Source organism: Drosophila guanche, unplaced genomic scaffold (assembly GCF_900245975.1).
Source record: "Drosophila guanche unplaced genomic scaffold, DGUA_6, whole genome shotgun sequence".
Lineage (NCBI taxonomy): Eukaryota > Metazoa > Arthropoda > Insecta > Diptera > Drosophilidae > Drosophila > Drosophila guanche.
In genome coordinates this window covers 2,072,775-2,100,541 of record NW_022995754.1, presented here as the reverse complement: position 1 = coordinate 2,100,541, position 27,767 = coordinate 2,072,775, and the positions used below count along the sequence as shown (strand labels likewise).

The following is a 27,767-nucleotide window of genomic DNA, read 5'->3' as shown; positions in this document are numbered from 1 at the left end:
CAACGTTCGACTCGGATCGCCGCCAACTCTTCGTGTGGGGTGGGGGGTGGGGGGCAACGCTTCTTGCTGCAGAACAAACGCCTTAAATACTATAAAATAATCTGCAAGAATCGTTGAACCCCAAAACCAAAGAGCTGTGGATCCGATTTGGCTGCTCGGTTCGCTCTTTATATATGTATATGGTATATAGTATTGTTGTAGCTCCATTGACTAGTTTTGACTAGAAAGTGTTTTAGTGGTTTTTGTTGGTCTTTGGAATGTTTCGAACTTAAAATTGTAAATTAAACCAATGCTAACTTTAATGTATTAAATCATATGTCTAAAGTTTAGTTTGTTCTGCTCTGAGGTAAATTTACTACAAAAATGTCTTATTTAGCTTTAAGGTTTCATTTCATAGATTTTATATCGATTTTCTTTCTTTATAAATTCATTTTATTTGATTTAAATTATTGTTTTCAAGTCCGTCTGAGGTAGCAATTTTTTTGTATGTTATATTGGGTTTAACGTTTCATAATTATGCATATAATAATTATTATTATTTTTACTCATTTATCGTTTATCGTTTTTCATATTTATATTTATTTTATTTCTTCATTAAATATTTGTTTGTATAAAAAAGTACTAATGGTCATTGTACTTTTGCCCTGAGTTTGTTTTTTGTCGTTCTTGTGTGTGTTTTATTCTTAACTTTTACCTTCTGGCGCAATTTTCCGATACTCCCCCCATCGCTGTGTGTCCCTCTGAAGCCCCTCCTGCTAACTCTGTTCAATTTGCAGCTAAAATTCGATATTTCCCATGGAGTTGTTCTCTTCTAACAGCAAATTCTTATATGTACAAGTTTTGGTCGGGAAAAAATCTCATCATTATTGAAGACATTCATTCGTTCGTTATAAGATTTTGGTTAAAGTTTTCTACGATATAGCGAGGGTTTGCTGGAAAAATTCAAAGGAAATGGCAAACATTCCCTCAGAGTGTAGATTTTAATTTTGATTTTGAGCAATTTCATTGTGCTGCGACGAAGCTTTGCCATTATAATTATTATTATAGGGCCGGCCACCACACACATGGACCTATCTCTATGCGGTAGTAGATGAGAAATTTCTAATTGTAATTTTGATTTTGAAGCTGCTGCTACTACGATATATATTCTCCCTCCATTCTCTAGATCTCTGCCACTAACCCAACCTTATACATGTACGTACGTATTTTGATTTCCACTCGCTCCACTGCTCTCTCTCTTTACTCTCGCAACTCTGTTTTGTTTCGTTAAATTACTATTACGCATAGGAACTTTGATATTTAATCACTAGAGATATATGTGTTTGTTATGTTTATAGTTTATGCCTTGCAACCATCAGAATGTACATAAATAAATGCATTTATTTACATATATTATGATAATTGTTGTTGTTTTTCTTAGCACAGTGCTGCCAGCTGAAACGGACTTGTTCTTGTTCGGTTATTTTCGCGGATTTATTTATACTTTTAGTGGTTTATAGTTGGACCATGTTAGACATGGTTTAGATCGTTAATTATGGGGTGGTTTGGGGGGTATTTCATGTATATTTAAGTTTAATTATGAGCTCAACTAATATGCGCACTCAGTCTTTTGTAGTTCCACTATTTTGTCTCTTGTTCCTAACTCTTCTTTTACTTTTGTTCGTTTCAGGGAGGATCTCGATTAATGTTTCAGGGTTGTATTTCGTAACTTACTGCTGCTGGCAACACTGTAAACTGGGGTTGCATCATCCTTAGGCTGGTGTTAGTCTGAAGCTCAGCGTGGCCGTCTCCGAGGCGCGTACCCGCACAGGCAGATAGACCAGAGCCGGAGCAAATTGCATCTCCGAGTCGGCATCGGCTGGCTGCAGATGGAATGCCTGCATCTGATATGCTTCCTCGGAGCGGTCTGGCTGTGCGTAGCTCGCTGGTTTCCCAGTGCCATTGGCCAGATCGCTGCACACCTCAAAGGGCGAGGTGGCAGCCGATCGATGGCCTCCTCCTAGCCCATTGGGCGTGTTGGACTTGGAGCTGCGGCGTGCTGTAAGATTCGGTGAGCGGTTCTTGGCTGCAGCGAGAGGTGACTGGGCCTTTGGTGAGGGAGTTCCTGGCGTGTGTTGTGTGGGAGAGTGGCTGGTTGTGGCTTTGGAGGTGCTCAGATTGGTGGGTTCCACGTGCAGCTCGGCATCCTCTGTGGTCGGTGGAGCTGCTGCCGCTCGGTTGGACTTGCTGCGTGACTTGCCCTGACTGCGAGCAGCTGCTGGTGGTGGCGGTGGCGGTGGCGCCTCCAGGGACGCCTCCATGCCATCGGCACTGTTGAGCAGCGCGTGCGAGCGTTCGTGGATGAAGAGGAATGCGTAGTAGGGCGTGGTGAAGGGGCACATGGAGCACTGATACTCCTTGAAGCGCTGCGATTGCTCCCCGAACATCCCGGGCAAAGGTGGCAGCGGTGGCATTCCCTGCATGCCCTTGGGCACCTGTTGCTGTTGCATCTGTCCGAAGAGATGCTGCGCATTGAGGTTCTGCAGCGCTTGAGCGAGATTGGGCGGAGGATTGCCAACAGCTCCTGCGGTGGCCGCTGCTGTTGGTTGGGCTGCAGGCGGAGCTCCACTGCTGCTGCCGTTGGGTATCTTGAGCGTGGGACTGTTGGGCTTGCTGCGGCCAGAGGCTGCCGTTGGAGTTGCCTCCATTTCGCGTAGTCGCTCCACACCCGCCGGTCCGTGTTCGTTCATCAGATGCGAGCGCAGCCACTTGAAGCTGCGGAATTGTCGCGCACACAGCGGACACACCTCGTGGGCGGTGGCTCCGGAGTTACTTTCCCCTCCTGCCGCCGCTGCTGCTGCTGGTGGCGTCAGGTTGAGCTCCTGCTCGGGCGCTGCCTGCTGTGCTGCTGCCGCCGCGGCTGCCGCCTCCAGCTTGACTCCGTTCTGGCCGCGTGGCTGTGGCAGCGGGGAACCCTCCTCGATGATGCCGTGTGTGTTGTGCTTGTGGACACGCAGGAAGTACTTGCTGCACAGCTCCTTGTTGCAGATGTTGCACACAACGCCGCCGATCTGTGCTCCGTTCTCGATCTCGATGCCGTGCATCCGCTGCATGTGGGTCTTCATGAAGTACTTGTTGCACAGCTCCTTGTTGCATATCTCGCAGTAGCTGCTCGTCGGCGTTATCGTGTAGGCTGGCCGATTCGGTGGCGGCACGGGGACAGTGCCTGCTCCTGCTCCTCCTCCAGCAGCTGCCACCGGGCGCTCTGGCGTGTAGAAGCCCTCGCGCAGCGGACTCCCACTGGGAGCGGCGATATGTTGCTTGAATTCCTCGCCACTGCCGGGCGAGGATCTGGCACCAGCATTCGGTGGCGTCTGTGGCCCCGCCTGCTGCTGGTAGAGCGCGTGCAGGGGCAGCTGCTGCTCCGACAGTGGCATGGACATGCCGTGGGGCGGCAGTTGCAGTGGCATGCCCATGGGCAGCTGCATCTGTGCGGCATGCTCCGTCATGAGATGTGCTCGAAGTGCGTACTGGTTCTCCAGCTCCCTGCCGCACAGGTGACAGGGCAGCGGTCGCTTGCCATTGATGTCGTTCAGCTGCTGCAACATGGACTGCAACTTCTGCAGATTCTGCAGACCCATCACGGACGAGCCATTCAGCTTCTCCTCCTCGAGATCTGGCTCCAGTTTGATGCGCTTGCTGGGCTGTTCGTTGAGCTCTTGCTCGGCCTCTGGCTCCTGCTCCTGCTCCTGCTCCTGTTCGTGCTCCTGTTCGTGCTCCTGTTCTGCCTGCTCCATTGAAGCGGCAGCCGCTGCCTTGGCCAGCATCAGATTGAGCGGCATAAACGGCCAGCCGCTCAGCTGTGCCTCATCCTTGCCGAGTTCTTCGGGTGGCACAAACACGCCATGCCGCTTCCACTTGTGTGTGCGCAGGAAGTACCGATTGGCGTACTCCTTGTGGCACAGCTCGCAGTAGAACTCTGGGAAGTGTACGCCCAAACGGCGCAGCTTCTCCGCACTCGAGGCGCACTCCCGGGCCTGCTGCTGCAGCTGCGCGGGCAACTTGCGCGGCGGCGGCACAAAGTTCAGCTCCTCCTGCTCGAGGGTGAAGTCCTCGCGGAAGCCCTCGGGCAGCTGAAACGGTTGGGCCCTGGCCTGCAGCTCCAGCTCTGGCTGTGCCTCCTGCTTGATGGACTGACTCTCAATGGGACTGCCGCGTCGCGATTGTCCCTGCGAGTTGGGTGAGGAATCTGCCGCTGGGGGTTCGTGCTGCTTGGCTCGGTGTCGCCGCATGGCAAAGATGTTGGTGAAGCGCTTCGAGCAGATGTCGCAGTGTATGTTGGCCACGGGCGCTGCAGCATCCACTTTGGCTGCCACACTGGACGGGGCTGCTGGTGGCGGTGGTGGCGGTGGCTGCGGCGCTGCGGCTGCCTCTCGTTGCAGCTGGAACATGTGGCTCATGGAGCTGCCGCTGTTGCTGTTGTTGTTGCTGCTAGTCGTGTTGTTGTTGTTGTTGTTGTTGTTGCTGCTAGAAGTGCTGTTGGCTGGCGTTTCCCCGACAGGATCAAAGATTCCATGCTTGTTGGCTTTGTGTGTCTTGAGGAAGTATTTGTTGCAGAACTCCTTGTTGCACAGCTCGCAGTATGCCTCCGGATTGAAGATGCGCAACGGTGGCCGATTCAGTCCATCCACCCCGGGGAAGCCAGACATGCCGAGCAGCGGCAGATAACCCGCTGGACCCATGCCGGCTGGAAAGGGAAAGGCAGGGCCCAGCGCCGAGCCATGCGGATGAAGCTGCTGCTGCTGCTGTTGCTGCTGTTGCTGCTGTTGCTGTTGGGCCATGGCATTGTACCAGTGCTCCTGCTCTTGGTCCTGCTCCTGCTCCCTGGCATGCCCATTGGACATGTCCTGCTCGAGCTGCAGCTGATTGGGACTCTCCTCGCGCTCCAGCTTTACTTTTATGGAGCTGAGAAAGTCCATGGGCTCCACATCGCGCTCCTGCTGCTGCCCCTCGCGATGATCCTGCAGCATGTGCAGGCTGAGCTTGAACTCGGTCTCGAAGTTCTCGCCGCACTGCTTGCAGTAGGTCTGATAGGGATTGCGACGTTGATCCTGCTTGGCCTCTGATATGTGCTCGGACTCCTCCTGCTGCTCCTGCTGCTTGTGCTGCTGCAGCAGCTCGAAGGTTTCCTTCAGCTTCTCCATGGACTTGGGCAGAAACATCTTCGACAACTTCTCCTCATAGTCCACCCGCGTGCGATCCTCGAGCTGTGCCTCCACCCCGCTCAGGTTGAGCGCCTCCAGGCGACTGGGATTGTGCTGCTTGCGGCGCTTCTTGGCCGCATCGCTGAGCGCTTCCAGCAGCTGCAGCTGCATGGCTGCCGCATTGGCTGCTGCCGCTGCCATTGCCGACATGTTGCTGGCACCCTCTTCCGTTTCCGTTTCCATTTCCATTTCCGTTTCCGCTGCCGCTCCATCCTCCACTCCTCCTCCAGCTGTCGCTCCTGCTGTTGCTTCTCCCGTTTCCGTTGCCACATCATCGTCATCTTCGGCATTGTCTGCCTCATTTGTGCTTGTGCTGCTTCCCGCTGGCTTCTGCAATGTCGGCGTCTTTGGCGACTGCGAGGGCTCCCGCTCCTTGACCAACTGCTCCGTGGGTGAATGGTTGCCAGCTGCTGCTCCTCCCGCTCCTCCCGCTGCTGCTGCTGTGGCTTCATGTGTATTATTGTTGTTGCTGCGATTCGTGTTGAGTGTCGATGAGTTGGACACATCGGAGAGAGCAGTGTCCTCGCTGCTCAGATCTGGCGGTGGGGTGGCATATATGGATGCAGCCATTTTGGATGATATTACTGCAACACAGAAACAGAGAGAGAGAGAGAGATAGATAGAGTGGGGCTAGACATTGGTATTGATGAGTTGAAAGAACTTTTTAATTGAAGTCGCAGCCAACTGCTGAAGCCGAAGCCATGCTAGCGGCTGGCAGGGGGTGTGGCTCCAAGGGGGGGATAGCTACATAATTAATTGTTCTTCTATATATACATTTTTGATTAAGGGAGTATATAGTGTGTGGTGCAAAGGTTGTGCTTTTTACGGGCTAAAAATGGTCAACTTTTGGGAGCAATTCTTTGGCAGATCAAGTTCCTTATCTGCCGGCCTCTGCCCCCCACACTATACTGTACATAATGTACAAGCCTTGGTTGAGCTTTAGTTCCCACTTCCCCATAAGCTGAAAGAAAATAAGAAGCCAAAAACCCACATGGAATACATTTTGTGTGCCGAGAATTTCATTCAATTTTGGGCTGTTGGCTTCTTGCGGCTACTCATTTTTCTTTTCTACCAACAAACACACACAAGCACACACACACACACACACACACACACACTGCACACACATATTTGCTATGTAATATTTGTGTCTCATTTCCGTATGCGCTTAATTTCATTTCTCTGTCGCTGCTCCCGCTACTGCCGCTGCTTCCCCTACTCCTCTGCTGCTTCTTTCTTCGTCATCATCATCATTCCTTGAGCCTCCCCCCCCCCCCCCCCCCCCCCCCCCCCCCCCCCCCCCCCCCCCCCCCCCCCCCCCCCCCCCCCCTCTGCTCCATTCTCCTACGCCATCTCTTGCTTACCCTCTCTTCTGCCCACCCGTTCTATTGCCCCTCTCTTGCTACACTTTTTCATTTTTGTGCAAATTCTATGAAAAATTTTTCCATTATGTACACAAATACCCGGGCAGGCCAGTCCTCAGCGCACACACACACACACACACACATGCATTTATTATGCCACCCACTAACACACAAACACACAAACACACACACACACATACATATAGAAACCCATTTTTTTGGTGGCACACACGAAAATTTATACAAAGTCATCCGATTTAAGGAATACAAATTTTGCTTATTTTCTCTCGCCCTCTCTCGCTCTCGATCTCGCTCTCGCTCACTCCCTCTGTCTCGCTCCAGCAAAACTTTTTGCGCCTCACACACACACACATATATCAGCCATCTCTTTCACTCACTCTCTCCTCTGTCTCTGCACTCCTCTCACTTGAGCCGAGCATAAAACTTATAAAAATTTTCTTCAACATGACTTGGTAAAATAAATTTGATTCTCAAGAAAAGCGAAAAAGGAAGCAAAACCAAAGGGAGGGAATGGGAGGATAGTGGGGATGGGGTTGGGGTTGGGGGAGGGTGAAGAAGAAAATGCCAGGCAACCAGGGTCAGCGAGTGCGGGGAGGGGGGAGGCGAACTGTGAGTAGTGGCTGTGGGAGCAGGGGCAAAAATTTTCGAAATAAACCGAAAATTTCTTTCTTTTTTCCTATTTGTGTAAGCAGCAAACACTGAGGGGGGGGGGATAGAGCAAGGCAGGGAGGGGGAAGGGTGGCATAGGAGCACGCCCAAGAAGGTGGCAACGAAGGAGAGCAGCAGCAGCGGAAAGGGGACAGTGAGTGGGGCAAAGAAAGAGGCAAAAGAAAAATATTCTCAACTATGCTGCAGACATAAATTAAGTTTCCATGGTTGGAAATTGGTTCTCCTTGCTACATTTTGTTCCTTTTGCTCTCGCTGTTGTTGTTCTTGTTGACTTTTCTTTTATACAATTTCTTCAGGACATTCGCTCCCCGCTTCCCCCCCCTAGACCAGCAGCAGCAGCACATCCTTCTGGCCTTCTGGTACTTTGAGAAGTTAAGCAAAAATGCCTGCCAGGATGTGCGCATTTCTCTTCAGCATTTCACTCCCTGTTGTTGTCTGTGTGTCTGCCTGTCTGTGTGTGTGTGTGCAGTTTCTATGTGTGGGTGTTGCTTGTATTTTGGTTGGGATTTTTATAAAGCCTAAGGTAGTTTGATGTTATTTTATTTGATTTTTTTTGTTGCCTGCCTGCCTGCCTGCCTGCCCGTCCATCTTTTGGGTGGGTTGAAGACATCATAGGAGGTGGACTGGACCGAGGTGGTTCGAAATGAAAATGGCAGCCGAGTGTAAACAGAAGCATGTACTCGTACTCCCACTCGCACTCCCACTCCTAATATGTACCATATACTCGCACATGGCATACATATCGCATATTTGAGCAAACTCCAAGACGAAAGGCGAAAAGGCTAATTTTGGCCACCACCGCAACATATCAAAGTTGTTTCGATGGCCAATACCCCAGACTGTGGGTTGAGGGGCAGGTAGGGGCAGGCGGTAGTGTTGAGACATTTGCCACAGCCAAAAGCCAATAACGTGAAATTGGTTTTGGGTTTTGGTTTTTGTTGGTTATGGCAACCTTTTCTGCTCAAGACTTTGGCAATTGGCAAAGGGGGCAGGCAAACGGAGCAGAGCTTGGGGTAAAAACTAGTCTGATATTTAATTAATTAATTTCTATAACAGCAGAGGATATCTAGTGGAATTCTACGGCTAATTTATCCTTGAAACGTATGCCACAAAATCAAATCTCGCAAGCTTAAACAATCGATTTTGTAAACTTTTATGGCTTTCCATTCCATAATTCTGCTAACAAAAGCTGTCATCAAGATTTTGAGATTCTTTCCCCATCCATTAATTGGCACTTTCTGCCACTGATCATTGATCATAAGCGCCTAAAAGCAACACCGATCAATCAGGAGAAGTGCTCCGAACTGCTTTTATCTTCTTTAAAGATCAGTTTTAACTACAGATCGTAGAACACCATTCAGGCATAACTTATATGCTCCTTAAGCCACACTTTTAACTGCCTAAATCTATCATCCACATACTCATGAATAATTTGTAGTTGCTGCTGTTTCGGCGATCGGTTAAACTTTCTTTGAATTTTAAGTGCACTTTTAGTTGTAAAACATTTTCCATGGAATTCAAAATGTAATTCCTAACGGATCATTGGATCAGTTTTAATTAAATTTCTTTATTTGTGTAGCTGATAAGTCACTTGGTCATGCGCGTGTCGCACTTTGCACTTTTTGCTCTTTCTCTCTCTGCACTCCGCTGTGATCTCGTTTGGTGGTTGTGTTGTGTGTCCTGCCAAGTGGCCCGCTCGTTTGCAACTGCCGCATGACGCAGCAGAATAACAAAAAATATCAACTATCAATTTACCCGATTTTTTCCTCAAAATCAAAACAGCAAATATAGCAACAATGATACTGAAATCACACACAGACACACGGGCACACACGAGGAACCCAAGCCCTTACCCCTACATAACATTTAATAGTTTTTCCACACACACACACACACACACACACACAGAGAGAGTAAGCTTCTCCCTCCAACCCATATCATGGTAAAAACCTCAATAAAACACCCCAAAATATCAAAAATCATAGATTTTCCCTTAAAAAAAAAAAAACACAACAACTACGACAACGCTGAGCAGCGCTGCCCGGAAAACCATTATTGCTCCGCCCCTTTTTTTTTAGTAAAATTTTTCAGTTACCACCACAACTACACAAGTACAGAGGTGTGAAAGGGATAGGGATAGAGACTGTCTGATAGAAAGTGGGCAAGAGGGAGAGCCAGTTGGGGTGACACCGGGGGAATGAGCAACAATCGAATCGCGCAATGAGTTTTCCTTTCCTTTGTTGTTGTTGTAGTACGAGTACGAGTTGTTGTTGTTGGTCTTGTAGTTGTTGTCGTGCCAATTATTTATTTATCACATATTTCAATAGGATTTTCCATTTGTTTTTCTTACGACAGTGGAGTCAGCTCAGCTCAGAGTGAGTTCTCAATCGTTGCTGTTCGAATATTTCCTGTGACTCTGTCTTATGGTTTCCTGCAACCCTTTTCTTCTCATATAATGCAACTATTTATTCCGAAAGTCAAGAGTTAATGGCAGAGATTTTCGGGGTTGTTATACGCCTATTAAGGTGTGAGCCAACGATTGGATTGCGCCAATTGAAGGGAGTGTGTCCTGCGGTTACGTGGATATTTTTACTCCTCTTTAGGTAGATGCTCAGCTAAGGGCATCTTTTGTTTGGCAATGGCATTGTTCTGTGTTATTATGTGTGTCTTTTGGCAGGGATCTTTCTTGCACAATTTTGTTGATTACTTCAATGGAATGAAGGGTAAAGTTTCGAGTCTTTTAATGCCAATTTCAGTCAAGAGGAATAGAAAAAGGGGAAATAGTTTGCGGAATGATAACTCTTTTTAGGAGCTCTTTTATGTGTAAATTTCCGCTATGTCGAGCACTTTTCGGCTGCTGAGATTCGAGGTTTTAAGTACGATAATGTCACATATTTATGCGGGTGAACTCTCTACAGATAGATAAAAGGTTCCTGCATCAAAATATATGACAAATTCTGCTGGTAAATTGAAAAGTAAAGAAATTACAATTTCGTTTTCTTGGATAAATGTTTTCTTAAAGAAATTCCCATCATAGTAACTTTTGAATTTTGGTGCTTAATGGAATTTAAATAGTTTAAGCTGCGGGAAGCGGCTCCCTTTTAGCTTCCTTTTCTCTCCCAATCAGCAGCTATAAATCTCAACTAAAAGCCCGTCCCAGAGCTGTGCAAGGAAATGCTTTTGCTTTTGCTTTTGCTTCTTGCTTCTTGCCCAGATTGATAGATTGACTTTGACTTTTCGATAGATATATTGCCAGTGTGCAAGTATGCGTGTGTGCGTGTGTGTATGCACATGTGTATCTATGTATCTGTGTGCGTCCAACCTTGGCCACCCTTTGGCATTCGGCATTCGGCATTTCACACACATCAAAAGCCGCAAAAGCGAAAGTGACTTGGGGAGACCAGCCTGCCTTTCCTTTCCTTGCTCTTCTCTCTTCTCTTCCCTTCCGTTCCCTTCCCTTTCTTTTCTTTCCTCTGCCTCTGCCTGCCTGTTCAGGGACCGCTGCGGGACTGGGACGCAGCGACTGCGCTTGCGCATGGAGTGTGCCAGTTAACGGTTTCTCTCTCTCTCTGCTCTCCCGCTCTTCTGCTATCTTCTGCTGCTGCTATGTCGCGCCGGTTGAACGACACTCGCTACAGCAACAACAACAACAACAGCAACAGCCCGTTTAGGGAGACGGGAGACCGACCCATTGGTCGTTCGCTGCGTGGGCGCCCGAGATCTCTCGGTTCGGTGCCATTTTCGGGTCGGACACCGGGCACTGGGCCGGCCACCGGTGCTCTGGCCTGTAGCCGTAGCCGTAGTCGTGGTCGTGGTCGTGGTCAAGGTTTCGATATTGACTTTCACTTTCACACATGTCGGGCGTCGGGCGTCGGGCACATGTCCACTGTGACGTTGTGCCGGCACTTTCGCTTTCCGTGGCACGCACCCCCGACAGGCCCCCACTGCCCGTCTGCTCCATTTGTAGGCGCATGTCTCTGTCGGTGCAGGGAAACGAAAAACGTAAACAAACCGAGCGCTGTGGCATTCGATATTTTCAGAAAGGATAATGGAATGGAAACCGCCCGCTGCCACTGCCATTAGGCATGCGAGTAAAATAATAATTATGAAATTTAAACTCGAGGCAACCGCATGGAACCACCCTGCCCCGAGTCCTGTGGCCGACGAAACGTCGGTTATGATTGATGCACGCCCCTGTCGGCCCATATGCCACACTAACGTACCCACGGACGCCCCCGATTGCCCCTGTCTGTGGCATGCAATTAATATTTCTGATGAAAATCAAATTGAAATTATGCGTGGACTCTAAAATGAGAGTTGACAAAGGGGGGGGAGGAAACACACATAATGACCAAAAGGAAAACCAATCAAACAACCCTCGGCCGTAGAGTGCTGATCTCTGTTGGTTTTTGGCTGACTGCGGGGGAGGAATATGCCAGGGGGAAGGGGCAAGTAATGTGTGCGACAAATTGCTCTATTGGCAGTGTCCAAGCAGATTTTAGTTTCAACGAAAGTCGAAAACATCTTCCAAAATTGCTTTCATTATTCCCCGAAATGTCCCCATCCAACCAACCTTAATGATGACTGCAGGCACGAAATCCTTTAGCCCCTAGCTGTACAGTGTACACCAAACAACACACAAAAAGAAAGTAAAAAGGGGAAAAAAAACTCACACAAACTGCCAGTTTCTATGGGGGCGCCAGTTTTCGATATTTTTGTGTAATTATTTTCACTTTCACATCTATGGCAAAAAATTAATTTAACCCACCCAAAAAATACTCCCACTCGTCGCACACCCCCTACCCCTCTCCCAAGCGACATTTTTTCCCCCGTTGCGACTCGAACCAACCAACCCAGAAACTATCTTTCGCTCCTTCCCTCCCTCTCCTTTTGGGCACCACTAAAATTTTGTTTCTATCAAATATTATTTTCTACAATAAACTAAAATGCGACTGTGTGTGTGTGTGTGTGTGTGTGTGTTTTCCACCCCCTAAGCTCTAGAGTGTGCGTAGGGCATGATAAAATAAAAATACGAAAAATATGGAAAAAAAAACGGAGAAAAATTAATAATGAAACCCAAACACAGAGAGACAAGGACAAATTCTATATACATAAGCCATTTCTATACATTGTGTGTGTGTGTGTGTGTGTGTGTGTGTGGGTGTACACTATAAATGTGTGTGTGGGTGTAGTGTGGGGTTGGGGTTGCAGCCTGCTTATAATAATCATTTTGATAATAAGGCAAGTGTACCCCGTACGTACGAGTAGTTCCATGTACAAAAGTTTCTGTCTCTCTCTCTCTCTCTCTCTGTCTAATGAGATCCCCATCATCATCATTGGACATTGCTCATTATCATCAGCATCATAATGATGAAGTTTTATCTTGGAGCCTGTCACACAGTCACCCCCATAAGTATGCAGGCAGAAAACATTTGGCAAGAAATCTATCTACAAAAGTTTTCACCCAAAAACAAAATAAAATAAAAGAAAAGCAGAAAAATTCCATACATTTTTGCTTAGGTCTTCTGCCCTCTCTCTCTCTCTCTCGTGCACACATGGCTATTGGGTGGGAGAAGTTTGCAATTTTATCAGAAACACAGACACACACAGACACATACCACCCTCCTCCTGGCGAAACTTCTCTACTTTGGCGACCGACCCCCCAAGCGAGTTTATGAAACCATCAAATTATTTTCTTTTCCATTTCTGACACTCAAAAGAAAACGGCAAACACACAAGAGTGCGAAAGGGACAGCAGATTGTGTGAGAAAGAGAAGGAAAGCAAGAATGCTGGCTGGGTGTGGGAGGGTGAAAGCCAGGCTGAAGAAATGAAGGGAAAGCACAAAAAGGGAGAAAGAAAGGAAAAAAAATTATTATTTTCCAGTTACACTCCTCGCCTGCGTCTCCATGGTGGCCCTGGCACATCCTTTACATTACATTTTGCTGCTCAAAGTTTTTGCCCTAAGTCCTCCACCCCCCCACAGCCACCCAGCCAGCACTCCATCCCCCTCCTCGTGATTTTCTTGCTGTTCTTTCTTAACCCAAAATGCCTGCGGGTTACATTTTTGCCCAGTCCGTCGGTCCGTGTGTGTTTTTACTCGGTACTTTTGGGAGGTATATTTTGGGTTTCTGGGAAGTTTTCGTGGCACAATTCTGATCAGCATGAACTGATGTTGGATTATATTTATAGATAGTATAAAAATGGTGTAATTAGAGCGGTTCTGCCTAACAGAACCGAAGGGCATTGCTCATCCTTCAATCTGCTAAAGGGCATCCCTTAGTCGGCATGCCTTTCTCTTCTACTTTTATGTGTGTTGCTTGTGTTTGTGTGTGTTTTTGTGTGTGTGGGAGCTACTTCGTCTTATTCGAGTACGAAATTTTTATGAGAAAATGCCTGCCAGGACTCAGGGCTCAGGGCCAGCCAGCCATCGTGGGTGTTGGGTGTTGGGTGTTGGGTGTGTGCTGGCTGGGCCCAGGCTGTATATCAAAATATTTAAAAGCAAATATAATATTGGGGGAGTTAAGCGCTGGGCGGCTGTATGAGTATATTTATGTGGGAGGATTATGGGCAAAAGGCGTAATAGGAAAACACTTAAGCAGCCACCCAGGCCCCAACGCCATGTCTCACTCGAGCGAAATATGAAAATGTAAAAAAAATATGTACATATGTATATGTATACATAGTACATATATTAATAATGAGCCGCAGCGCCAGCGCAAAGAGAAAATGAGAAAAATATAAAATTATATGTGGTGTGTGTGTCTGTGTGTAGAATTTATTGATTTTCAGCGAATAAATATTGCTGGAAGAGCACATGGCACAAGTGACTTAATATCAGTCTGCTTTGATATTAACATGTACGCAGGGCACACACACACACATAGTATATGTGTGTATCTGTATGTGTAGAAATATATGTTTATATTGAAATTGATTTGACGCTGACGCTGACGCTGACGCGGCTATCGTTGAAATTTTTATATTTTTATTGTCATTAAAAATACTTAATCTCCGACGGGGCACAGTTATTGGCCCTCACACTCACACACACTGTCATAAAATGGTGCAGTAAGTGTGGGTGTACACATGCACACGTATATATTTGGGGGCATTTCAGTACTTTAATCATGTTCCATATCGAAGCAAATTTTACTTTATCGCTATCCCTAGCCGGTACGTCCGTACATATTATTATTATCATTTTTGTGTTCTGTTTTTTTTGCTTTATTAGCACCCGTAGGGGAGCCTCATGGCGTATGCTCAATGTGTGATAAAAACCGGACAGAGAGACTGACAGCGAGAGAGAGCGAAAGCCTAATGAGACTTTTTAATAAATTGCCTTTGGCCTGTGTGGCACGTTTTTAGTACAATTTTCATTATTAATAAAACTTTATGACATCTATATCTGTGTTTGTTTCATAAAAAAAGGGGCCAGAGACACACACATGCACGATATATTATTCCAATTAAATTTACCAACTTCGTTTGTCATTGTCCTGCATATATTTTACGGGCGTGTGTGCGTCACCTATTTGACAGCTATCAAAAGTTGGCTACCATTTTCGATCATGCGTTTTCTAATGCCGACAATTGTTGGAGCCAAGAGTTCTCCACAAAAAATAATGAATGATAAGGAGAAGGATAAGGGCCACATTTTTTAAACAGAATAAAAGTTATCAAATTAAATGTAAAAATTCGATTCGGCGTGTAGTTTGGCAGCTGATCTTATTCTGTTAAATAAATAGTTAATTTCGCAACAACAGGATCTATTTGAAGCTTTGGGTAATCCAACCATGAAATATTTGACCTCAATTTCTAGCATTTCGCGTCGAGAAATATCTCTAGACGCCTAGTAGAACTGTGCGAAAAATTTCAAATTGTTTTAAGCGGAATATTCTTGAGTTTTGATTTGAATTTGAATTGCATTTTAAGATGCAATACACCTGCAAATGCAATTCCTAATCAGTTATTAAAATGCGGCAGCATTAAAGGTAGAATAAAGAAATTGAGAAATAACCCCATGAAGTACATGCATCTCTTGTTGAATTCTATGGATATATATTGAGTATTTGCTAGATAGATTTAAATGTACATAGGTAATAAATATATATATGCAATCCGTCAATTTCCATAGTTACGTCTCAAGCTATCAATCTTTTGGTAAGTCTGGAAAGTAACGTGGATTGCAAGACAACTTAATGTTATGCGATTTTTTGTTTAAGCATTCCAAAGCATTAAGCAATATAATTTGATGAATTTGCCAATTTTAATTTGATTTGATTTTGATTTTTTGTAAGCCAATTTATGGAATTTTCATTAGAGTTTCTTTTATGCAAGCGGATAGAGTTTTTATATTGTTCTACAGTTCGGTTATAGGATTAGATCAGATTATTATTGGTGGTGGTTTAATGTTGCTGAGGGGGTTTTGGGGGTTTTATTCGTGCACTCACAATGTCTCTGGCCAGAGAGAGCATCTTTAATCCTAAGTGTAAACTTGAGCGCTTCGAGCGGAAACGGTAACGAAAACGGAAACTCCACACATAATGCATATTTGTGGCTAATATTTGTTTAATTATTATTGATTTTGTTAACGATTAAAGCACTTTATTGGTTTTGATTTTGTTTTTTTTAGCACATGGTTTTTGGTTAGAAAAATACAAAAATGAGCCACCACTTGACAGGAATTAATTATTTCTTATTGTTATTGGCTTACAAATCCTTGGCTTTGGGGGTTTTTTTTTTGTCACTTGAACACTTTTGGAAACACTGAAATCGGCAGATTCTTATGCATAATGCTTCTCATTTTTGTGATATTTATTCTGATTCCAAATCTGCAGCTGAGATTCGTTTTCTGGCAAACTTACAGAACTTGTACGGGGCGTTACACTTATTCGATCATGCCGACAAGTCTTAAACGACGTTGTGGTAGCCACGCGCGGCTACTTCTGCACCACGTACGCGTTTTCTGTAGACTGAATCGGGCTTTTCCGTTTTCCCATGCGCCAGCCTGCCCGCCAAAGGATGCACAGGCAGCGTCGAGACACCCACACAGACACATGCAGAAGAGAGACACAGCGTGAGAGAGAGCGAGCAGCCACAACCACCACCAAGAGGCAGCACACCACCCCCACCGCCCGACAGCCACAACGCTCTGTTGCTATTTTGTTTACTTCTCGCTGTGGGGGCGGCAAGAGAAATGAGTGGAGTGTGGAGTGCGGAGTGCGGCGGGAGGTGTGCGGGGGTGTTTGCTCCACAAGCCAAAACATGTGTTAACCTTTTTCAGCGGCCAGCAAACTGGCTTAAGGTGCGCTACGAAAGGTAAAAATGAGTTCTTAAGAAAGTATTGCCTACTTTTGTGGGCATTCACATTCTACGAAAAAAACTCCACAAAATCTTCAACTTTTCCAATGAAAATGAAAGATTTTCGACTTAATACCATAATTATATGTATACAGCGCGCCCACTTGATGGATTCTTAGGGAATTAAACACACACCGACGCACACACACACAAACGTACACGTATGAGTATTAAAATCCTACCCTTAGCTCGCAGGACATGCGTATTTGGTCGAAAGTATAAAAAAAGAGAGGAAAAAAGAAGAGAATTGTGCCCTCGCAAGCAGTTAAGGGAGTCCCACGCTGTAGTTGTTGTTGTTGTTGTTGTTGTTGCTGTTGCTAAAACAGTTTATCAACACGAGCAAGTCTCTGATAAAACAATCATCGTTTATGGTGCAACACGCTGCTCCCCCCTGCCCACCCTCCGGATATTCCTGCAGCATAATTGAGAGATAGTCCAGTGACCAGAACCCTTACTGTGGGGGGTGGTGGCTGTGGCACTCGAGTGGGCATGGTGTGGCGTGTGGAGTGCGGACATGTTCCGTAACCGCATGATTAGAAATCGACTAAAGTCGATGACAAAATGTCCTGCTGAGGGGGTGGGTTGAGGGTGCCCGACTGGCGGGAGGCGGGTGAAACTAGGTTAAACTCAAACCCAAACCATTCAAATTTTCGTTAAATGATTTTTGAACTAGTTTATGACAAACAAAATCAGTGAAAAGGCGGAACCTGCGTGCGACTTGCTCGGTAACTGCCGCTACCGCTGCCCCCTTAAACGGTTTGGCTTCCCCATCCAACGAAATGGGGGCACGCGGCGGAAATGAGAAGGCATAGTTTTTCGCATTTTCTTTTAAATTACAAACAAAAAAATAATAAAAAACGGGAGAAGTAGAATGAACGGAGCAGGTCAGAGGCCAGAATACACTTGACGAGAAAAAAAGGTTCCGATAAATTATGATGCATTAATTATAGTTGCTATTTATGTATGCAATCATATTAAAGGCGTTAATATTTCGAACAAATATAGCTCACATATTAAATATATTTTTAATAAATAAATTACGGAAATTGGAAATAAATTCCAGCTGACCTTTCTGCATAATTATAAATTACAAATTACCGCAGGGCCATGCAGCATTTAATTGCTATAATCTAAGCTGTTAAAATGTGTCAAAGCTTAAGGAATAATTATAATATAAAGGAGTTGAAATACTCCACTGCAACATTCGTAACCAAAAGTCAGTCATTGCCAAACCTTTCGTTAGAGTATTTCACTAGAAAAGGCGAATGAGAAATCAAATATGCGCTTAGCACGATATATTCAAATTTTGCTGCGTTTACGGTTGTTCCAGCGGACAGATGGTTGCTTTATTTCACTTGTTTTGCATGCCACGCGCCCCGCACTTATTTGTCGCCCTTACTGCTGGTTGAACTTTGCCGCTGTCGGTGCTGCAGTAGCTCCTGGTATTGCTCCACGGAGCCATCCTCGTGCTTGGAGGCGAATGCCGGCTGGGCCGTCTTGGCCTGCGCATCGTCGGCGGCGTCTCTGCCGACGTTGGCAGACTTTTGGGCACGCTTCGTCTTCTTGATTTTGTCGCGCACGCGTTTGCTCAGTCGTGATGCGGCAAGCACCTGGCTGACCTTGGAGCTCTTCAGGTAGCGAGTGCGCCATGACTGCAAAACAGAGAGGAAGATGAGCTTTAGCTAGAGGAAAGACTTGCTTTGGTGTTTGTTAGTTACCTCGGGATCGGTTTCCTTTAGCTTTTCGCGCTCATCTTCGCTGGTGTCCAGCAGAATGACATCGTTGTCCATTTCCTCGGCATTTGGCTGCTTCTCCGTCTTAACTGTCGCCGCGGGCGGTTCGTCCTCCTTGGTCATTTCCTCAATCATGTCCAGATCGCCGCCTATCGATATAACATCATCGTTTTGATCTTCATCTTCCAGTAGGGGCGGATCTGCGGCAGTGGGTGGAGGCGACTCTTCCTTGGTTGCTTCTTCATCGGCCACAGCTGCTTTTTCTGGCGTGGGCGGCTGTGCAGTCTCTGTGGGTGGCTCCTTCTCTTCTGGCTGCTCTTCGATTGGTTCGATTGGTTTAGTAGCCTCCACAGGCGCCACAGGCTCATCTCGCACTTCTCCCTCCTCTGGCTCGCTCTCCACAACAGGCTCTGGCGTTGGTTCCTTAGCAGCTGGTTTTGCCACTTCCTTCGTTGTCTGCTGTGGTGCCTCGTCGTCGGTGCTGTCGCTGATCAGCAGCGTCTCGGTCTCCGTGGGTATGGGTATTACATCTGGCGATACCGAACGTGATCTGTCCTTGGCCGCATCTTCTGTGGCAGCAGCAGCTGTGGTTGCGACAGGCGCAACAATTTTCTCTGGCGATTTTGTGGGCTGTCGATAGTTTCGCTTGATTTTGATTCTCTGACGCGGCGTTGTTTCCTTTCTACTGCTCTCTGCAGCTGCTGTCTGCTGTGGCTCCTTTCTGGCTGACTGTTCGCTAAGCTTGCGCTTGTCGGGCACGCGGCTGCTGCTTCTGCGCTTTTGTGTTGCGCTGCTGCTGCTGCTGCGTTTCTCCGGCACGCTGCTCTTTTCGCTGCGCTTCTCCTTTTCCTTAGATGTCGCTTTGCTTGCTTGATCCTCTTCCTCCTCGTCATCATCTGATTTTACCTCAATCTTGGTGATGGGTTCCATGGCCAGCTGCGAGCGTATGGCGCGTGCTCTCGCCTGCAGCTCCAGCAGTTCCAAAACGCTAATTTGTCCACCAGCTGTGGATAAAGAAGAGATTGATTAAGGTCTTTGTGTACAGGTAGCAATCATAAACAGAGTAATCATGAATTTACTCTCGCATTTGTTTTAGTTTCACTTACACGCCTTGTTTTCGTTTCCATTATTTACTTGTTTCGCTTTCAGTTTCTTCCTTTTGGCTAAAAGTGAAACAGAAGACGACACACATTAGCAAATTATTAGAAAGTTTGAATTTAAATTAAAGTGCAATGGAGAAGCCTTTGCTGCTGGACAGCCAGGAGTCTGTAGAGGGCGAAGACGAACATTTAGAGGATGAGAATCAATTGGACAAGTTCACGGTGCGGCTGAATGGACAACACGATCTGGAGCAGCGGCTGCGTGACTTCAAGGCTGCCTGCGAGGCGCATGAAAAACATGCCAGGCGACGCAAGCGGCGGCGCTACTACCACATGGGACTGATGGCCAAACTGGTGACGGAGACAACGCCCGACGAGCTGCGACGTATGCTGGAGAATGGCACCTACACCTTTCATGTGGACGCCGTGTCCAACAAGCCCGAGGAGCTCAATGCCATACTGGAGACGCTACACCTTGCCATTGCGGAGCATATCGAGGAGCGGGAGCTGCGCCTAGCCACCGGCCTGGCTCTGGAGATCAATGGCGAGTGCTGTCGAGTGGGCAGACTGCGAAACAACTCCGCTGTGATGCTGGCACGGGGCGCTGTCGTGACGCTGACCACGAACGAGGAATATCGCTACGGGGGCTACAAGGAGATAATCTTTGTGATCAATCTTCTGGCGTATCTAAAGTCAGTCAAGATCAACGACATTCTGCTGATTGGCCATGAGGTGCGCTGCCGTGTGGTGAAGACGCTGCGCGAGGCCCTCACCGTGCTGATCATCGATGCGGGTCTGCTAACGGGCTACGACTTTATAGAGCTGCCAAGACAGTGCCATGCGCTGGATCCTGCTGTGTATCCAGACCTCTACATGCGGGACCTAAAGCTGGCCACTGAGCTGAAGGCCAACTTTGTGGTGCTGCCGAAAATACGCTGCAAAAACTTCCTGAAGGCCGTTCGGCGGTCCATCAAGGAGGAGTTTGACCTGAAGCTGATTGGAATGATCGATTTTGAGTATGTGCGCACGAACATGCTGGATCTGCTGGGCATTATCAAGCTGTTGGATTACATCTGGATACCGGACATGTTCAATGTGAGTTGCTGCGTCTACAACTACATCATGGAGGATGTGCTGCCCATTGCGCAGTGCCAGAAGAAGCCGGTGATTGGCACGGTGCCACTCGAGCGCTGCAGCGACTTTAAGCGCTTCGAGTTGCACGAGTTCCTGTGGAAGATCGACTGCATACACATCCAGAAGAGTGCGTGGTGCAACAAGTATCCGTTGATTGTCAAGAAACTTATGCCCATTCGCGACTATCGCGTCGGCGTGGTCCAGAACAAGATGACAGTGAAGAACATTCTGACCTCGTTCCAGACGATTGTGAACTTTATCATACGCACAATCAGCTCCATCGAGTGCCAAGCGGTGTTCATCTTCACCAAGTGCGAGAATGCCAGCGTTGCCTTGGCTCGCACAGAGATATATTGCCCTGTTTTCCTTATGATGCCGCTGCTGGATGAGGACGATGAGGCCACCATCAAGTGTCACTTTGATCACGCTCGAGCGCTGCATCTGCGCCGCAACATGCATCCCGTGCTGTACACGAAGGACCTGAACGAATGCAACTACAGTCCGATCGAGTTTGGTGTGGATTACATGCGGCGCAAGGGCTGCCTCGAGGTGGGTGACTTTGTGGTCACCCTGGAGGTGGGCAAGGAGGATGAGGAGAATGTGGTCATTGGCATTGGCGAGGATGTGTGCATTCTTCGCGCCTTCTACGTGTCTCCCGTGGATGGTTGCGAGAAGTTCAAATATGGCACGTAAAGCAGGAGACTTTGTTTCGTGCATTTGTGCAGATTTAACTCCAAATTAAATAGTAACAGTATTACTCACTTCTGCGTGCTTCTTGTCCACCGATGTCGCTGTCAGATGAAATCTCCTCCAGCGAAATGTGTTCTGCAAATAGCAAGCGATAATTAAGCGGTTATAGAATGTGTTTACACTGGCTCACCTTCTTTGTGCTCCACATCCGAGTCCTCGGAGCTCTCCGTGTCTGTGGGACAGCGGGTGCCATCAATTATTGACCTGAGCCGCTTGGTGGACAAACACAGCAGCTCCTCCAGGCAGAGCTCTTCAATCTCATCCAGGGAGTTTTTCTGCAGTTATAAATGATCAATTAGTTTATATTTGTTAGTTTCTTTCTCTCTCCTACCTTGAGAAACTCTGGGGCCAGATTGATGATGGTCTTCGGCTTGAGGGTGCCGAAAATTTGTTTCACCAGCTCCAGACGGTCATCGATGTAGTGGGAAATGGGATGTAGCGTGCGATCCTCCTCAGTCTTTTCCTTCTTGATGCTAATCGGCTTTGGTATTTGGTCAGACACCTTAACCTTTTTCTTTATGCTGCTGCTCATTTTTCATAAAATGTTATAAACAATTTTCGGTCTTTTAGCCGGGCGTTGCCGTACTTGCGCGTTCAACTGCAGTGGCAGCGCGCCGCAGTTTTTTGACAGTTCAGAACAGCTGATTCCGCCGACGTTCGAGAGTGTGTAATTACAGAAAAGTTGTGTTTTTTTGCAATAAATTACCAAACAAAAAGTTGAGGTATGTAATTAATTGGTAAAATATTTTACAAGCATACACAGAGGTTGCGCAGAAAGACAGGCTATTTAGTAGATTGATATCCAAAAAGAAAACGAGCTAGTAAAGTGTTACCGCCACTCTGCGGTGTTGCCACTCTTCTGAACTCGAACATATGTTCGGAAGAGTCGTCAAGGGGGGTTAAAGCGTCGGTAAAAATAGCCATTCAGCAAAAACCTTTTTAAGTGCAAATAGTGTTGGTAGCGAAGTAGCGTCGAACAAACAAATGTGGTGGAACGGTCGAGTGTGTGCAAATGTGTGCGGCGCATTATAGTCCGCCGTAGAACTAATTAAATAGCCGCAGAAAAGTTGGTGAACAGATTTGACGGACTACCACGGGCATAAGTCAAAGTACAAATCCCCCCACCAACCCATTACGATGAGTGTCTCGCGTGGCGGCAACGGGGGCAGCACAACGCTGGATCTGGAGCCACTACTGGACGAGAGCCATGAAGACAGCGATGCGGATAATAAAACGACCAGCGGCGGTGCCTTGCTGAATGGCTCCTCCTCGAAGGAGTCTCGCTCCGGCAGTGTGGGCCACCGGGAGAGAGAGCGCGAGCGGGACGAGTCGGCGGTGTTCATCAAGAAGATAAGCAGCGCGCTTTTCTACGGCCTGTCGTCCTTCATGATAACCGTGATCAACAAGACCGTGCTGACGTCCTACCACTTTCCCTCGTTCCTGTTCCTCAGCCTGGGCCAGCTGACCGCCAGCATAGTGGTCCTGGGCATGGGCAAGCGCCTCAAGCTGGTCTCCTTCCCGCCGCTGCAGCGCAACACTTTCGCCAAGATATTCCCACTGCCACTCATCTTTCTGGGCAACATGATGTTCGGCCTGGGCGGCACTCAGTCGCTCAGTTTGCCCATGTTCGCGGCATTGCGCCGCTTCTCCATACTGATGACGATGCTGCTGGAGCTGAAAATACTCGGGCTGCGGCCCTCAACGGCGGTGCAGGTCAGCGTGTACGCTATGATCGGCGGGGCTCTGGTGGCCGCCTCCGATGACCTGTCCTTCAACATGCGCGGCTACATCTACGTGATGATCACGAACGCCCTGACCGCCTCAAACGGGGTTTATGTGAAGAAGAAACTGGACACGTCGGAGATCGGGAAGTACGGCCTGATGTTCTACAATTCGCTGTTTATGTTTCTGCCCGCGCTGGCGCTCAACTTCTTCACCGGCGACCTGGAGCAGGCGATCAACTTTAGCGAGTGGCACGACCCCGTGTTTGTGACACAGTTCCTGCTCAGCTGCGTCATGGGCTTCATACTGTCGTACAGCACCATTCTGTGCACGCAGTTCAACTCGGCGCTGACCACCACAATTGTGGGCTGCCTGAAGAACATTTGCGTGACGTATCTGGGCATGTTCATTGGCGGCGACTATGTCTTCTCGTGGCTCAACTGTATCGGCATCAATATCAGTGTGCTGGCCAGCCTGCTCTACACGTACGTGACCTTCCGGCGGAAACGGGCGCCCGATAAGCCAAGCATCAGCCACTTGCCCAGCAGCGCTCGCGGCGAGAATGTTTAGCCTCTGTAGCTTCTCCACAGCTTTAGCTCCAACTCAAGCCAAAGCCATAACACATAATACATAGATCTATATGTTTAGCGTATCCCCAGACCGCACACACACCATCGCCAGCGTCAGCATCGTCTCTGTACATACATATATGAAAGATAGTATGTAAACATTTGTAGTTACTAATTAGCAATTATGTAATTTTAATCACTTTGTACATTTTGTCCCATGCAATAAGTGTTTTTGCTGCATCCAAGAGTGTCATAAGTAAATAGAAAATATACAAACGACAAATGACAGAAATCGTTCGTTGTACCAGCGGAAAAGTGGGGCGAGATAAGCAAGAAAGGTTTTTTGTGGAATGATTAGATTGTTCCCTCATGATAAGAAACATTTTAAGGAACAACAAAATAACCAGCTCACATGTGCGCCACATGTTCCCTCCCTCTGCATTGGAATTTGAATATTCTTTCTTAACGCTTCGTTTATCTAGTTCTGAGTAAACAAACTTAAATCTTATAGTCCCGCAGCGTCATCACTCAACAAATCAGCGCATAAATGAACACGGGAATAATCAAACAATACTTTAGCTATGGGCTATTGAATGCTCTTAATTATTGGTTACCTTAAGGCAATGTTGGTTGTGCTCTAAATATTTTCTAATTACTTTTAAAATAACAACAGACTGATAAGCAGGCAAGGTCCTATCGCTGCTAGCTAGTGGAACGGAATGATTAATGCGACGCTTGATGAGCTGCTTCCCCACCATCAGGTGTAGTCTTTGGTTACTCTATACCTAGTTTGCTGCACGTTCCCTCTAATCGGAACACTTCTTCCGCAGCCCAGTAGCGTTTACATTACAAGTAAATCAAACTTGATAGTAAATTGAAGCTACCTGCAAAGAGATAACAATGACGACATTGAGTTTTGGGCTACCAGTGGCGGCGGCCCTACGGCACTTTTATTTTGAGATTGTCGGTGCTGTGGGGAGCAGGCAGCACCCGAAACAGGTTTGCCCATGCCCAACCGTTGGGCGGTTGATTGTAAACTGCTGAAGTAAATTGTTAGTCAGCGTCTTCGCATTATGGACAAATTGTTGAGGCAAACTCGTTGCCATCGGGGCGTTATGGTATTGGTGCGGGGTTGGGGGCACGTACGAGTGCAGATTGGTAAACCATAGACACAGGTAGCCAGGGTCATGTTTGTGCTCATGTTTGAAGCTTATTGTATGATGATCAACGCTGGGAAGGTCAACACGGGTTGTACATGATTTTGGTCGTATCCACAGAACATGATGATGCAGCGCTGCTGGCGCCTCTCAGTGCCGCTGGGAAAACGCGGCCTTGCCGTCAGCACACACAACCGACACACGGCGGTCACGGATGCCGCAGAGGCGGAGCATTTGGATGCCTTTGAGCAGCAGTATTTGAAGGAGCGCATTGAGATTTCACCATTTCAGAGGATGCTCCTGGGTGCAGGCTCCTCCCTTGCCGCCCTGCTGGATCCCAGGCGGTGAGTGGGATTCAATTTGTAGATGTTTTTGTTTATTCAAAAGTTTATTTCCCCTCGACAGCCACGACATGATCGCCTGTCTGGGTGAGACGACGGGGGAGGAGGCTTTGTGGAACATTCTGGACACCATGCAGGAGAGCGAGGAGGGGCAGCGCATCATGAGCGAGAAGCCGCGCATTCACACCAGCACCATTGACTTTAAGCTGCTGGAATCGCTGCCTGCCGACACATTTGGAGCCGCCTATGTGAAGTTTCTCAAGGATAATGTAAGAAGGATCAAGGGCAGCGGGGAAAAAGGAAACTTTTCACTTTTCTCTACCCTTACAGCAAGTCACGCCGGACAGTCGCATGGCCGTGCGCTTCCTGGAGGATCCCAAGCTGGCCTATCTAATGACGCGCTACCGGGAGTGCCATGACCTGATCCACACGGTGCTGGACATGCCCACCAATATGCTCGGCGAGGTGGCGGTCAAGTGGGTGGAGGCGCTCAATACGGGTCTGCCCATGTGCTACGGTGGAGCGGTTTTCGGTGCGGTCCGCCTACGTCCAAAGTGAGTTCGATGAACCCTCTCTAGCCCAAAGCATTTATTTCATGTTGACTCTTGTTTTTTTGTCTGCAGGCAGCGGCGAGCGTACTTGAAGCATTATTTGCCATGGGCCCTAGAGAACGGCAAGCAAATGAAGCCCCTGATGCCCGTGTATTGGGAGAAACGGTGGGAACAGAATGTGAACGATTTGCGGGCCGAGCTGGGCATTAAATTGTTGAATAAAGTTTGAATTCTATTTATAAAACTCGCCTTTATCAGATTTCGATAAAGAAACTATCGATCGCTGAACGATCTGGCAGCCCTGCGATCGTTTGTTCTGCTCATTCCGATCAACTAGTTCGCTCAATTAAGTTAATCATTGTTTTGTTTTTAAGATTTTTAAAATAGCGCAATAAGAGATTTTTGAAATAAGCATATCATGAAGACAATAAATAAATTTATGGTACGCAAGGGATCGACTTACGAAAAAACCACTAGCTCCGAGTTGAGCTGAACTGATCGTGAAGTGGTTCAGATCATGAACGAACCAGCACTATTGTGATGATGTGTTGCTGTTGTTGTTGTTGATGTTTTCTTTGCTTTGCTGCTTCGTTTAATGGCTAATGGCTAATTACTTATTAAACTCCCACGATGGCCGAGAAATTCAATGGTTTTAGCCACGACGACATACTCAAAATAACCGGAGTGAAGGAGGGCGGCAACGGACACAGGCTAAACAGTGCAGAAGCAGGTTTGTGGCATGAATAATCCTCAATAATAGATTTGTTTATAACAAATTACTGTACGTGTACGTGTGTGTGTGTGTGATTGCAGTGAAGCAAGCTCTACGAAACCAGCCCGGCATTAGGCGCATGCCCGATAAGCATATCCGGCAGGGTCAGCAGGCAGATCAACTGCGAAGGCAGCCACAAACCCAAGCGAAGACTCAACAAGTTGCGGCAGTGCCAGCAGCAAAGAAGATCATCACCAAATCGGGCCGGAGTACACCCACGGAAGCGACGGCAGCACCCACGCCAAACACTGACGTCGCCCCAGCAGAAGTTTCACTCAACTTGGAGCGTCCGCTCTCCGACTCTCTGGTGGAAGCTCTCTACTGTGGCACGGCCTCGGCTCCCTCGACGGGCAGATCGGTTGCTACCACTGCCACGTATGCGGATGCTGTGGCCCCTAGTAGTTGTGTCGTTGCTAGTGGTAACAGCAGCGAAGCGACGTTAGATGACAGCTCAATACTGAAGATAAGCAATAGCAGTAAAAATGGCACCAACGGCAGCTCTTATGATGCCGCCAGCATACTGCCCAGCACCAAAGACTCGTCGCGGGATGGCCTGAATACGGACTCGCCCTTCAAGGGCGTCTCCCTGCAGGACTTTGAGCATCATCGCAGGATGATCCAGGAGCAGAACCAACAGAAGAAGCAAATGCTCTACAAGGCCATCGAGCAGCATACACAGAAAACGGCCGCGGAGTCGCGTAAAATCGAGGAAATTCGTCACGAACTCTCCAAGCTGGAGAGCGATCTGGCAGTGGATGTGGCCATGCTGAGGAAGCAGATTGACAACGCTTGCATACATTTTGCCAATGTAGAGTGAGTAAATGACCCTTTAAAAGAGGCTCCCGATTCATTATATTTCTTTTCTTATACAGAAAACAATATGTGCGAATCGAGGCTCAATTCCTGAAGGCTAAGGTGGACCTGCACAAGGCCTCGGAGAAGAAGGAACTGCTAACGGAGCATCTTTGCACTGTCATTGCCCACAATGAGGATCGCAAGGCGCAGAAGCTCACGGAGCTGATGCAGAAAGTGGGCCTGGCGCCAACTGACGAGCCACCGACCCCCCCGCCACAGGATCTGAATGAATCTTAATGAATAGAATATTAATTTTAATATGTAATTTTGGAATGCTCTGTAATGTTTATGTCTATATACTGTACGTAATTAAGCAACAAAGTGCAAATCGCAATAAATAATGTGTATTTTATGTCTAAATTTGAATGAAGTTAAATTTCTATCTATGATCAGTAAAGGGTACTCTCAGGTCGACCCTCTTGCAA

General features: G+C 47.4%; 6 protein-coding genes across 9 annotated transcripts; 4 read left to right on the top strand and 2 right to left on the bottom strand.

Moving 5' to 3' along the window:
* Positions 1-530: 530 nt before the first annotated feature.
* Positions 531-16,283, bottom strand: LOC117588836. Of its 3 annotated transcripts, none has more exons than XM_034280328.1 (2): positions 16,163-16,283; positions 531-5,827 (listed from the first exon to the last, which is right to left on the bottom strand). In XM_034280328.1, the coding sequence occupies exon 2, from the start codon at positions 5,811-5,813 to the stop codon at positions 1,752-1,754; it is 4,062 nt and encodes a 1,353-aa protein (XP_034136219.1). In that variant the 5' UTR covers positions 5,814-5,827; positions 16,163-16,283; the 3' UTR covers positions 531-1,751. The 3 variants fall into 3 exon arrangements, with proteins under 3 accessions (XP_034136219.1, XP_034136220.1, XP_034136218.1); XM_034280329.1 differs by lacking the exon at positions 16,163-16,283 and adding an exon at positions 15,749-15,919; XM_034280327.1 differs by lacking the exon at positions 16,163-16,283 and adding an exon at positions 8,719-8,742.
* A 1,689-nt stretch (positions 16,284-17,972) lies between these two features.
* On the bottom strand, positions 17,973-21,968 carry LOC117588837 (nucleolar protein dao-5). Its single transcript, XM_034280330.1, has 6 exons — positions 21,707-21,968; positions 21,506-21,650; positions 21,388-21,450; positions 19,498-19,554; positions 18,377-19,395; positions 17,973-18,310 (listed from the first exon to the last, which is right to left on the bottom strand). Exons 1-6 carry the CDS (start codon positions 21,905-21,907, stop codon positions 18,041-18,043), a joined length of 1,755 nt encoding a protein of 584 aa, XP_034136221.1. The 5' UTR covers positions 21,908-21,968; the 3' UTR covers positions 17,973-18,040.
* On the top strand, positions 19,454-21,386 carry LOC117588838. The gene has a single exon (XM_034280331.1). It carries the CDS (start codon positions 19,624-19,626, stop codon positions 21,316-21,318), a length of 1,695 nt encoding a protein of 564 aa, XP_034136222.1. The 5' UTR covers positions 19,454-19,623; the 3' UTR covers positions 21,319-21,386.
* A 64-nt stretch (positions 21,969-22,032) lies between the features above and the next one.
* LOC117588841 (ubiquinone biosynthesis protein COQ4 homolog, mitochondrial) lies at positions 22,033-25,959 on the top strand. 2 transcript variants are annotated; one of them, XM_034280334.1, is made up of 5 exons: positions 22,033-22,097; positions 24,944-25,167; positions 25,229-25,433; positions 25,495-25,718; positions 25,788-25,959. In XM_034280334.1, exons 2-5 carry the CDS (start codon positions 24,947-24,949, stop codon positions 25,942-25,944), a joined length of 807 nt encoding a protein of 268 aa, XP_034136225.1. In that variant the 5' UTR covers positions 22,033-22,097; positions 24,944-24,946; the 3' UTR covers positions 25,945-25,959. The 2 variants fall into 2 exon arrangements, with proteins under 2 accessions (XP_034136225.1, XP_034136226.1); XM_034280335.1 differs by lacking the exon at positions 22,033-22,097 and adding an exon at positions 22,269-22,285.
* On the top strand, positions 22,254-23,958 carry LOC117588839 (UDP-sugar transporter UST74c). Its single transcript, XM_034280332.1, has one exon. It carries the CDS (start codon positions 22,513-22,515, stop codon positions 23,665-23,667), a length of 1,155 nt encoding a protein of 384 aa, XP_034136223.1. The 5' UTR covers positions 22,254-22,512; the 3' UTR covers positions 23,668-23,958.
* Positions 25,960-26,246: 287 nt separating the features above from the next.
* On the top strand, positions 26,247-27,703 carry LOC117588840 (RAB6-interacting golgin). Its single transcript, XM_034280333.1, has 3 exons — positions 26,247-26,445; positions 26,529-27,300; positions 27,360-27,703. Exons 1-3 carry the CDS (start codon positions 26,346-26,348, stop codon positions 27,577-27,579), a joined length of 1,092 nt encoding a protein of 363 aa, XP_034136224.1. The 5' UTR covers positions 26,247-26,345; the 3' UTR covers positions 27,580-27,703.
* Positions 27,704-27,767: the final 64 nt, after the last annotated feature.